The 12,760-nt window shown below is 37.5% G+C and overlaps 1 protein-coding gene across 1 annotated transcript; it reads right to left on the bottom strand.

The window, feature by feature from the left end:
• Positions 1–1,520: 1,520 nt before the first annotated feature.
• LOC108672997 lies at positions 1,521–12,440 on the bottom strand. Its single transcript, XM_018160760.2, has 6 exons — positions 11,851–12,440; positions 8,054–8,718; positions 5,354–5,527; positions 4,734–4,868; positions 3,509–3,722; positions 1,521–1,867 (listed from the first exon to the last, which is right to left on the bottom strand). Exons 2-6 carry the CDS (start codon positions 8,648–8,650, stop codon positions 1,575–1,577), a joined length of 1,413 nt encoding a protein of 470 aa, XP_018016249.2. The 5' UTR covers positions 8,651–8,718; positions 11,851–12,440; the 3' UTR covers positions 1,521–1,574.
• Positions 12,441–12,760: the final 320 nt, after the last annotated feature.

The following is a 12,760-nucleotide window of genomic DNA, read 5'->3' as shown; positions in this document are numbered from 1 at the left end:
ATTTCGGTGCTGCAGAAATCTTTTATATCAAATCTTATATAAATTCTTTGTTCTTCTGTTGCTCATAACATTGAAGTTTTGATTTTTGACAGATGAAAAATGAAATTTCTACATTTATAGACTATATGGAGTTTGGGGTTATATGAAAACAGATACACAAGGTAAAGCATTTGTAATTGAATGCCTTGAATGTGGATTTGGATGAGTATTAGATGAATATTTCGTCTCGTACAAGAATCCTGTTTGCAAAAACAAAGATCAGTCATTACTAATAAAATTCTACACGCGTGAAATACTACTCTCAAATTATATAACGGTTTTTCATGGTTTTAAAACCATGATTTTTTACAGGTATTAAAACCATGAAACCCCGTTATATAATTTAATAATCATAAAAACAGTATAGGCTCTTTTGGCTCTAAATGTATTGAGTACGGTATAATAAATGACGAGACTGCATGGCAAATTACGTTAGGATGTTTTGAAAAATTCGTTGACACGGTGAAATATCTGGCGGAAAACACCGTTTGCTCCTCCACGAATGCCCTTTTGATGACACTTTTAAATTCACATCCTGACGCATCAGAATTTCCAGGAAATTCCTGATGAAAATTGTGACATTCACTTGTGTTATTGACGAGTACACAGCACTAACAGAGAAATTAACAGTATACACTGTATAGAAAGCAAGCTACCTATATGCAGTTTATTGCAGCTTCCAACAAATCGGTGTACAAATAGCGCTCAATCACGGACAACATTTGTTATAGTGCAAATGCGCATAAAAAATTCCCGATGAGTAGTTTATTAAGGAGTTTTTTTTCTTGTTTTTTTTTGCAATGAGATGTGAACGTTATTGAAAAATAGTGAGTAAATAGGTAACTTGGTCCTAGCAAAAAATATGAATGACCGACAATATATAAAATATAGACCGGCAATATATATAAATGACCGACTCACAGCACCTGCATTCGATTTGATCGTTAGATTTAACCAGGATTAAGCGAGAGAAGCAAGGAGAGACTAGTTGAGTTATAAATCCGAAACGTGGGTATTTACTCAATGACCACTTCATAATTTAGTAGTATTATTTATCATCGCGCTCTTAATAGATACATTCACATTTGTACAAAAATTTTTACAGCAAACTGACTCCACTGAATACGTAACTCGAAAAAAATATTTTTCTACAACGATTTTCTGGTTATTCACAGTAACTTGCTGACTTATCGTAAAATCTAATTGTTTCCTTGTTGACGCCGAGACGTTTTATTGAACGCTAATTCAGTTAAAAAAATAAATATTTACACAAAATTTGATATATTGACGGCCGAATAATAAAGATTTAAGCTTAAATTTATTCAGTTCTTCAATATGATTATTGATTGTTCAGTTAATTATATTATTAAGAAGTTCCAACACTTTGAATTCCTCTCTCGTCTAACCCACCAATGATAATATTGAATTGGCTGGTATTTTCACTGAAGTACTCAGCGCCAGGTTTACCTGGAAACCCCAATTTCAATGTTAATAATAAGCCGATATCTCCACGAAGGATAGCACAGCGTTTAATGTTACGTTGAAGTCGCGGTGCCCTCAACGTGAGTTGGATTATTATCTCCGAGGCGGCGGTCAGCTCCTGACCCGCAAATAGATGTTCTTTTTGCGGTAAAATCTGTACGCTGACAATAGTTGCACCGCTCTAGGTTTTTGCCTTTGAATTTCAAATGCTGGAACCCGAAACAAAATTCGAGGAAGTGTCGGAGCATCAGCGGCAGAGCTGCCAAGACCAGCACGAGGAAGCGACAGATGTACAGCGGAGCCGCGGCATCGACGTCGCGAGGATGTAACGCAGCAATTTTGTTGCCTGGAAGTATAATGTGTTCACAATTTATCGAAATAAAAGCGTTTGATTATGGGAGAAGATATCGCGGGGAGAAGAGCATGATTCTGGGAGAAAACTTTGATCCTTGACATATATTGCTTTGATGAGAATGATCTATCGCTTACTTTTATATATAATTGGTTGAATAAATTTAGTTTTATGTTTTAGATTTTATCGATATTCATTTTCATACCTGCAATAATGCGAAAAGTAAGTGTGCAGTTCATCGATGTCTGGTGGGGTTTTAGAAACGTTAAAAAAGTGAATCACAGTGAGCATTTCGTTTGAACTGTGGTCTGAGTTAAACTGTGCGTTGTTTGAGCTTAGTTGATTGTAACAGTGTCTTCTTTGGCTATAAAATTTGTTATTTATTCAGAAAAAATTTTCAGTCCATCACCAACTTTCCGTTTTTCCTCTATATTCTTTAATATAAATATATAATTTTTCACACGCGGTTGCATGAAATAATTTACAGATACTGATTTTTTAGGCGAATGCTAAACCTGGTTTTAATCGAAATAAATGATTTGTACTTTTTGCCAACATTTTTTATCTAGAGAAAGCATCGTCAAATCGCCAGTTTGCAATTTTTAGACCATTTGTCGCCTCACATTGAGTTGTGAATATCAAACGACGAGGCAGAAAATGTTAACCTTTGCTTCTGGTCCTGCACAGCGCAATTACCGGTAGCTCTTCTTTACGGATTTTTAATTTTTTTTCAATGACCTCGAATGAGTGCAAAACTCGATCAAAGTGTACCATGACAGCAATTCAAGTTTCAAGCTGACATCAAAGTTTGACTTAACTTAAGATTTTCATGGCTAGAATGACATGCGAACGTTCATTTTGAGTGTAGAAGCAACACGCAATGCTGTAATACGTGGACAGAATGTTTACGAATTTATTTTTCGTCCTTGAAACCTTTGAAAACTTTTATTGGGCGTTCTTTTCGAATTTTTAGCCCAAGTTTGATCTAAAAATTGTGCCAGTTAATCGATTCTGAGGAGTGAATATGTGTTAAAAATTGTAGGTTAATTTTAATATGTCGTATTATGGCAAGTTTGCGGGACAGCAGGAATGGTTTTACGAATAGGAAACAGTTTCAATTTTTTACTGTCTGTGTATTTATGAGTTACGATAATTATTATTCTTTATTGGGCCTATGCCTGTGTAACGGCAAAGTATTGCCTTACTTCAATCGTCTTATTCTTTGGATACCGTGGTTTATTTTCACAAGAATTTAATCAACAGATTTAGATCACGTCCTCTCACTCTCTACAGGTGAGACCTCTAAAACGCTATGGTTATTTGGAATCTCCTATGTTATATAGTATATCATGCGCCGTCTAAATTATTGTTAATATTAACAGTTAACAACAACATTGGCCTAGTTCATTATAAGAAATTTATCATACTTTGCTTGTGTCCGACTAGAAATACTTATTTATACTCATTTCGCGTGCTTCTCACAGGTCAAACCTACACTTCCTACTAATCAGATCTATATTGCCACGGCTAAAATTGCTCAAATTTGCTTCAATGTGTGAGAAGTCGACAAGTTTCAGTTAACCTTCACATATTAATACTTTAAAAGTAAATGCTTGAGTCACAGTTCTCGCCCACCTGCAGTGATATATACGGAGATACTATCAGCCAGCGTATTGTCTGCGTCGCATGTGTAGTTGCCGGAGTCTGAGGGTCGGGCGTCGGCGATGGTGAGACGCGACATGACGCGAGGCTCCGTTTCCATGTGAACGACCACCCCACCGCGCTCCTGGTCGTAGTTGATCATGCGCGAGTTGTGGTACCAGAAAATGTACAACGGCGCCACGCGACTCTGGAATTCAAGAAAATAATCATTTTATTTAGTTATTCATGAAAATTTCGAGTGTCAGGTTAAATAAAGCGCGAGTCGTGGTACCAGAAAATGTACAACGGTGCCACGCGACTCTAAAATTCAAGAAAAATAAGCACTTTCTTTAGTTATTTATGAAATTTTTGAGTGCCAGGTTAAATAAAGCGCGAGTTGTGGTACCAAAAAATGTACAACGGCGCCACGCAACTCTGGAATTCAAGAAAAATAAGCATTTTCTTCAGTTATTCATGAAAATTTAGAGTGCCAGGTACCCGTTCATAAAGCGCGATTTGTGGTACCAGAAAATGTACAACGGCGCGACTCTGTAGATCACAAAACTATGGATTTTCTGTAGATATTTGTAGTTTTTATCAATACCGCTGGTCTAAACTAGAAGTTTTCGTGCAGTTTTGGCAAGAACCAAAATTATTCGGAGCCGTATGAGCAATAACAATGAATTAGAGTTCGACGTCTGTTGACTCAGCAATGTTTGTTATAAAGAAAGAGACTCGAGGCTTTAGATAACAAATACAATCATACACCGAGAATTTCAAGGACTCAAAAAAATCCAGGGTGTTGACCAGCGTCTCGCAAGAAATTTCAAAAATTTACTAGCCTACACAATGAAAAACTTCTCTGTACATTCATGGTGACTTCATATTTATCTTCGAATTTGTCATTTCTATCAATTTTTAAGACACAATGAAACATTAAGACAACGTTTAAGTCATCTAATATTGAAATTCTGGTTGGGGCGATTTGTTCCTTGTATCTGATGTTTACCTTTGCAGACGGTGATGTTTATAAAAATTTAGTTGGTATGACAACGAAAAACTTCCGTCAGTATTCCATTTTAACGCAATGAATAAGTGTAAGCCGTATATGAGTTAAAAGCTAACACATACCTAAACACTGAAATTTCTTATATTAGTTCGAGAATGTTTGCATATATTTAATTAGTACTAAATGCCTTTTGCGTGTAGAATTACTGACCTGCTCTACGTAACAAGTAAGTGAGATGGTAGTGCCATAGTCAACATGGTACTCCCCGTTGCCTGGTATCACGGCCTTAGGTTCCACCACAGTCAGGTGCACCAGGTGTGATACCAGACCACCTCCGCTCATGAGCTGTAGTACCGGAAAAACATTCAATTAGTTCAATCAAATCTAATATAAGTATAGTACAGGGTGCGGCGCGGGAACTTACTTATTTGAATTGCGCGCCACGTGGCGGCCATTAGTCCTAGGAAGGTGGCGCCATGCGCAATATGGTGCGCGGGCTATGAAGTTTTTCGTCCACTCAGTTCAGTTGCGACCATGCANCACAAAACAAACCAGCGTCACAGTTTCGGTGCAAGAAAGCCAAGCAACATGCGCATCCCGGCGGCAAATAGTATCAGCTGTCTCTTATACACATCTAGATGTGTATAAGAGACTTTCATTGAACAGATCAACAAGATGAGTTTACTTGTGCATATAATAGTAACTGTTATTATAATAGCAGCATCACAAATAATAGAGACTATAGGCAGCAGCACAATTAATAATGACTGCTAATAGGTGCACTGCTTAAAGAATTCCGATCGTGAATCCCTTGACCACTAAAGACAGACCTGGCATTCGTATGTTCCAGCATCTTGCAGCTTCACGTATTTGATGACCAGCGTCCACTCAGTACTTCCCTCAGGGTGATGAACGTCGTAGCGCTGTTCTTTAGTGTACGTGACTGTTCCAGACGTCAGAATGTGCCAGTCTCTCCGCCGGACCCACGAGACTTGAGGAATAAACTGAAGGCCAGAGGCACACAGATTATAATTACAGACACCATGGCAACGAGAGAGGAATCTAGATAACTTATCATCTGTGACGAAAAGTAATTAATTCTTACATTAATATATTATATGTTCAAATGTAGGAATTATTCGAGCTTGCATACTGAATCACATTTGTGTGTTGAATTGAGTGACGCTAGTCATTAGACCAGAGCAAGCTTTTAATTATTGTATATAGTGCGGAAAAATTGGACTCCTGCGATCTCACCCGCTGGGAGGAAAAGTTAAACACAAACTAATATATCAATCATTGAAGCCTGAAATTATCGATTCTCTGTTTACTCAAAATTGCAAAAATTAAAATTTTAATTGAATGACCTCATTTGAAACCGATTTCAGAGTCCTGTCTTAACTGCAAATTGTGCAAAATGCCCTTGGTCTCGAGGAGACCAAACAAAACACTGAATAGAGTATCTGTATTTTCGAGTTTAATTACATGGATTTGTGCGATATGACGCTTTGCTAATCCATCGGTCGAAAACTTCGTTGTTTTTCCTTGTAGTATGAACCGTGCACTTATTATTCACAATGCAATCATATGTATAAATTTTGGTTTTGTTGAACGTAAGCTAAAGATTCGATGTACATTTTACTACTCAATTCAGATGAGGATTCATCAAGGAGAATACACTGGAGAATGAATCAAGGGGCCGGTATGAGATTCATCAAGGTTAATACACTGTTAGAAAAATTATCGTTAACGGTATTACCGGCGTTTCAGTGGCCGGTCGGCACGCAAAAAGAAGCACCGTGTCGCCGTTTTTATTCTAATTTAACACTAGAAATCCGTAAAACATCTGATAAAAACGGCGAAACAGTTTATTTTCACTGGGAGACCGGCCACTAGAACGCCAATGGGACCGTTTCTTCACAGTTTTTTTTAACAGTGTAAAAGTGTTATGCTTGGCGGTTTATTGCCATTATATGCTTCCTCGTCTTCAATGAACCAAAAAACAGCGTGTGTTTCATGGGTCATTAGCATTAGCATTCTAGCTTGATTTGCACGTGGCCCGGACATCGTTTTAGTGATTTTTAACATCGTGATGTGTTTTAGTTATGGTTCGTTGCAGACATTAAAATTGAGTTAACGTATTAATATGTTACTTCGATTGCGTTCCGAACAGCTAGATCCTCGATGTAATCTGGATCGTACCTGGTCGTGTGTTAGGATTGTGATGTGTTCTTGCCTTTGCCTACTGTTTATTTCAACAGAGTTTCTGAGTGTCTATTCTTTTTGCATTAGCTTGATCTTGACATGAGCCGAGTATCGAAGAATGACGTATTTTAGGTAAATCTCCATCACGATCAGCCTGTCGTTTGGCATGTGATGTATTTTTGTATTATCTTTATCATCCCTTAGGCAGCAGCTCGGTATTTTACATATCTCGATCATGCCAGGCTACGGATCTATCCGCGATGCATTTCAGTATCATTCTGATCGTGGCCTGAACAGCAGTCCGGCGATTGATTGGTTATTACACTTGGCGAGCTTGCATACTGAATTAGTATGCATAGGTCAGCCGATTCCATCAGCAGAGTTGTTTCTGGTACGAATTGTTCGTCATGAATAACAATATTGGTAAAATTGACGTGGAAAATGGCAGGTTCACGTATTCGTCGAAGTGCAGGTCACTGTTATAGTGCGTGGATAACGGGGTGGGCTGAAGCTTCGTGTCGTGAACGGATTGATCGATTGAACACGATTAGTGCCCTTGTTCATACCCCAGTATTAATTATATGTAGAACATGTCGATAGAACTTTGTAATTTACGAAATTCCATTAGTGACAAAACAGAAACGACACTAAATGGATGCGACAATATAGACTATGAATTTTATTCACGTAAGTCAAAGGGGCATTTCTACTGAGTTTATTCAATAAATTTTGAATAATTTATGTTCAATGCACTGACGTCAGTCACTCAGCACTTCATCGATTCATGCGCTGTTAAATATTAAACGTACCTGGCTTGAAAAGGCTTACTATTTTATTAAAATACAATGAAAGTGTATGTATATAAATAGTGTTGCACAGCGAAACACTGCTGAATTCACTGCAGATGGAATTCACCGTTCGCATGAAGGTAAAAATATTATATGTTTCGTTAAATCAATTTTGGCATTATAAATAAAGTGGCTTCATTGGAGTTTTTTCACATAAAGGAATAATATCGTTCCATATTAGCAATATATTGCAAGTTGCATATAATTCAAAATTATGCAGACGGAGATCGCAATGACGCCGTAAGGCTCTGTGTTTCATTTAGCCTGTATTACCTGAAGTCGATCATTTATGGTCTTCGATAGGTATTGACAAATGTTACCTGTACATTTCATTCAGCGGTATAGATTGCATTATATTTGTCTATCGACACTGAATTATACCATACAATGGAGGTGAGTAAACCTTGCATCGTACTTACCCTCTGTCACTGAAATATTTCTATCGGCAGGATTAGGTAAAGAATATATTGTTCTTACCTTCCTGTCGCTGGAATGTTTGGTCCTGCAAGGCAAAAATACGGACTGTCCGAGCTGTGCAGTCACGTTGCTGACGAAACTATTGTTGAAAAATACGGCGGGCAGCGGCGTGGTCGTGGTCATGCCACGAAGATGAGGAGGGAGAGAAGGGATTATTTTTGACGGCATCAAAGACTCTATTGAAGGAGTTGTTGTTTGTACGGAGACTTCGACGTTGGTAATGGCTGCTTCAGCTACGGGTAAGGCCTTAGGCGTAGGAGCTTTGTGATGATCCTCTCCAATGTGCTTCATGTCAAAATAAAAAAATAATCCATGGGTTCTGTGAAATTTTTTGTCCTTACTTTTATCTCGCTTGAATCTCTTTGCTTTGCGCCATGACTGCGGGCGCCGCGATCGGATAGGAAAAATATTTAAATTTCCTGTGACAGCAACTGCAGTAGAAACTTGCGTCGTGCTCGCTAGCCTCTGGAGATCGGTCGACATAAACTTGCCCAGCTTTGGCAAACTCGTGACAATTTCCTTGTCGAGGGCACTTATCCCGTGCGCATCTGAACTTCTTAGCTCTTCAAGGTGATATATGGAGATGGAAGCTGCCATGTCAGCAGATTGAGGATCACGTGGAGCGTGAGGTGCCGGTCACAAGGCAACGTCGGTGTTTCCGCCAACTGCAACACAAAACAAACCAGCGTCACAGTTTCGGTGCAAGAAAGCCAAGCAACATGCGCATCCCGGCGGCAAATAGTATCAGGTTCGGGAACAATTTAGCAGCAGGGTAGCAGTCCTCGCTTCACAAAGTTCATAGTTTAAATATTTTTGCTTCTTGGCTGATGAAACGAAAAAGCGAAAGAACAGTTTATTTCTCGGCCATCGTACATGATGACAGACTCGAACTAGGAATTCGGAACGTGAACAATCTAATGTTCTCAAACCTGGTTAACTTGATTCGAAATAAACTTTGAAATGGCTTAAAAATTGCGGAGAAAACTCTGGCTGCCATTAAATTAGTAAATTTGTTGTGAGAGTTCGTGATTAGCAAGTCTAAAAATGAGAGCAATTGTTCTAAAATGAAATTGGACGTGACAATCGTGAAGCCTTGTACTGAGTTCACTATTACGTAATACCGCAGTCAGAAGCGATAAATTATTCTCACTTTCCGCACATTCTTTCACAAATATTTGCGTTTGCATTAAAAATCTAAGCTTCTTTCTATTTCGGGTCCATGAGTAAACATTAAGCGAAGTGAAAAGTTCGAAACAAATATAGCACCCCTAAATAATTAGCACACTACACTTGAATAATTACTTGATACGACATTTCTCAGATAGGCTGCCAATACTTGAATTTAAAATCTTGGCATGATTTCGGGCAGATTTTCAGAGCAGATTTTTTTCAGAGCAGATTTCGTAAAAATATCACATATGAATTTGTTGTTCTTTCAACTAATTAATGAGTTCATATTGAATGTATTATTTTTTTCGTATATACTGACATTTATTCTTTAAATAATAGGAGGGGAGGAGATTTTTATTTATAATGAGCTATTCACAATTGAGAACGAGAAGATGCGCTTGAATATAAAAGCCGAGATATTTTCTCGCTATTGGTCGAACACTAGTACGTTTATTTTTAGTCGTATATTAACGAATGCATCTTTGTGAATGAGTGTAGAAGCATCAACCTGAAATAAAACCTTACGTGTCAGCCCATATAAACAAAACTATACATAGAACTCAAAAATCTTGTGAAATTGAGCACTAATCTCGGCTGTTTGATTAGCATAAATGGGCTGCCTCGAATTTCGAAGAGCCACTAATATTTACCTTGTAAACCGCGACTCACTTGAAATGTTATTATTACGAAGCTCTGAATGCATAAATTGCAGTTACGTTGCGTTGAATGCATGAAATACGCCTACGGTATTCTGAACAGTGAGTTTACGGCTGCCAGGCTCTGAATAATTTAAACAGAGATTTGAAATTAGTAAATTAGGTTTTGATTAAATCAATGCGCAAAAATAGCATTAAATAAGCTTGTATTCGCACCTGGCTTTTTCATACCCTATAACACGTTTGAAAATTTCTTGATGATTTGAGCGCCACTCTAGAATAGATAGATGACTTTGGACTAATAGTTGAGTATCATTTCAAGTTGTTCCAGAGTACATAGATGAAAATTCATTACTAAAATAATTACAAATTAACCAACTGTTTCAATTTAAACTTGATATCCACGCAGATAGCAACTGTTTGAGCTGCGAGATATTTAGTAAAAAAACAAAACAAAGTCAATCCGTTATTGGAATGTCAAGCAGTTACTATTTTCTTTTAATTGCAGCTTTATGGCATGCGGGGAAAATTCATGACCAAGTTCATGAAGCGTGATATTGTTGCGCGAAGTTCAATTATGACAGCAGAAATATTTATGCTTCAGAAAACGTGTGTAAGGTCGATCCAAATGAATATTTCTAAATTGTCCTGTGAAATCAATTTGATGAAAAAACACCGAATGACTGGGATGAATTAAGACAATGCATCAAACATCCAATCGCGTTCGTGAAAAAATTATGTTATGTTCATCAAATTAATGTCATGTTGAATGAAAGTCGAGTTTGGGGAGCGATAGAGTCGTGAATGTACAATATTCAGTATCAAAATATTAATTTAGTGATCTTCGACTACTATATCAGGCCATGAATATAATATTGAAGTAAAGCAAATTAGTTGCGATTTCAAATGCAGGGAGAGTGAAAATTAATAACTGTGGGCTTACGTTCCAGAGAGCAATCAATACATAATCGCTGGAAAATTTATCAATAATAATAAACCGTTTTATCCCACATTGACATAAATATTTCCATAATGCGATATTTAGAAGAATTTCAGTCACGATTTAATTGTATAACTTGATTTTAAATTTAAAACTCGCTAAGTTTGATATTTTGTGTCGTGTAATTACCAATTTGAATTATGAATACTAACTGAGACTGCAAATTCAAAATTCGCAGTCTCCTAATTACATACATTCATTTTCTTGATGAATTGTGACCTCACTTTATTCGAATTTTCAGTCTCACAATACGATTTTTTCTCCTTTCATAGTTTATTGATGCAGGAAGTCATGCGACTACTTTTTCGCGAGGTTTCGAGAGAATTTAAAAGAAATTCCTGGACAAGGACGAGAATTAATCGGCACTTTGTGATGCAGGCGATAAATATTTAACTCTCAATGAGAGGAAAATTGTAGGAGAGCTTTTATATATAAGCAAAAATGAATTTAAAAATAAACGTTTTTCCCTCCTCCAATATAAATAGGAGATTGAAATTTTTGTAGAAGTGCTCTAGCCTTGTATGAATATAATTTATAAGTGCATGTCTACATTTAATGTTAATTTGCTCATAAACCGTCATAAACTTGACCATTGGTCTGGTTGACCAATTTCACTGGTGAAGGAGGCAGTGCTGTTCAATTTAGTGAAACGAAGATGTTAAATTAGATTACTTGTAACATATAAATTGAAAGAGGATTGGTGAAGCTGAGAAAGTGTGCTTTATGAATTGAATAAACGTAATCGAGCGTTTCGATGAAATAATAGTTCTGCCACTTTTTTGACTCAATTACAGAAAAATGTACCATTCAAAAAGCAAAATAATTATATTTATGGTTAATTTCATGCCGTTTCGAAGATTTCATTTAGGATGTTGCTAACAAGCGTTGATGATTTTCAATCCTGGAGATAAGAATTTTGCTTGGATTGAATTGTTCCCCGTTGAAAAGATTCGACATAGGATATTGCCCACCTGCGTTCATGAAGCGTGAAGATGTGAACTGAACTCCACAGAGCAGCGGTAGAAGTATCAGTGTCCAGTAGATGACCCTCATCTCTGTAAGTGCCACTGCTGAGCGGGCCCTTAAATTCACCCGCGAGAAAGTGCACGGAGTCGGCCAATATGCACAGAAATAGGCGCGCCTGTAATCCAATGAGACTCTTCAGTTTGCCAAACAATCGCTGCTTCTTGCGTTACCTCGATGCAAACGCTCACTCGCGACTCTCGGGCCAAAATTGAAAGTGCATCTTTTTGACTTGAAGTTTGTTCCAGTGCACTTAAAGTTGGTTCCTGCATAAACTTTCATATTTATCCTCGACGCATTAACATCAGTTGAAGCAACAATTTCACGGTTTGCAAAGAAAAAGAGGTCATACAAATTAAAAATGTTCTGGAGGCCTATCGCCTTCCTCAGTAGGTGTTAATCTTAGGACGGCTCAGAATAAGTTTCAACCTCCTAGCACGGTGAGCTCTATGTGGTGTGGACATGGAAGTTCGATAATTCTTTACCGAGTTCTATTCCTTGGATTTAATACTGAAGTAACAACGTTGCAATTATCAATTGAATCTGCACATTAAAAATAGTTAAACGAATACAAGCAAGAAGCACAGACTTGGTTATACTAAATAAATGTCTTGTACACTAATGGAATATATCGGTCTACAAGACTGTACACTACAGGCTATCAAAGTATTAATTAGGAGTAATTAACAGGGATCTCAGAGCGACTGGACCTCCAACGTTGGCCGAAGTCACATGAATATTTGACGGCCGTGTCCGAGGTTGCGCTCAAGATATTGAACTCATTATATTAAGCTCTACCAGAGGATCGGGTTACGTTGACTAAGGTAGTGAGGGATAAGTAAGACACATAAGTTCAGA

The sequence above is a fragment of the Hyalella azteca genome, unplaced genomic scaffold (genome assembly GCF_000764305.2).
Source record: "Hyalella azteca isolate HAZT.00-mixed unplaced genomic scaffold, Hazt_2.0.2 contig13646, whole genome shotgun sequence".
NCBI classification, from domain to species: domain Eukaryota; kingdom Metazoa; phylum Arthropoda; class Malacostraca; order Amphipoda; family Hyalellidae; genus Hyalella; species Hyalella azteca.
Note: the sequence above shows the minus strand (reverse complement) of the source record. Positions and strands in the feature narration are given on the sequence as shown.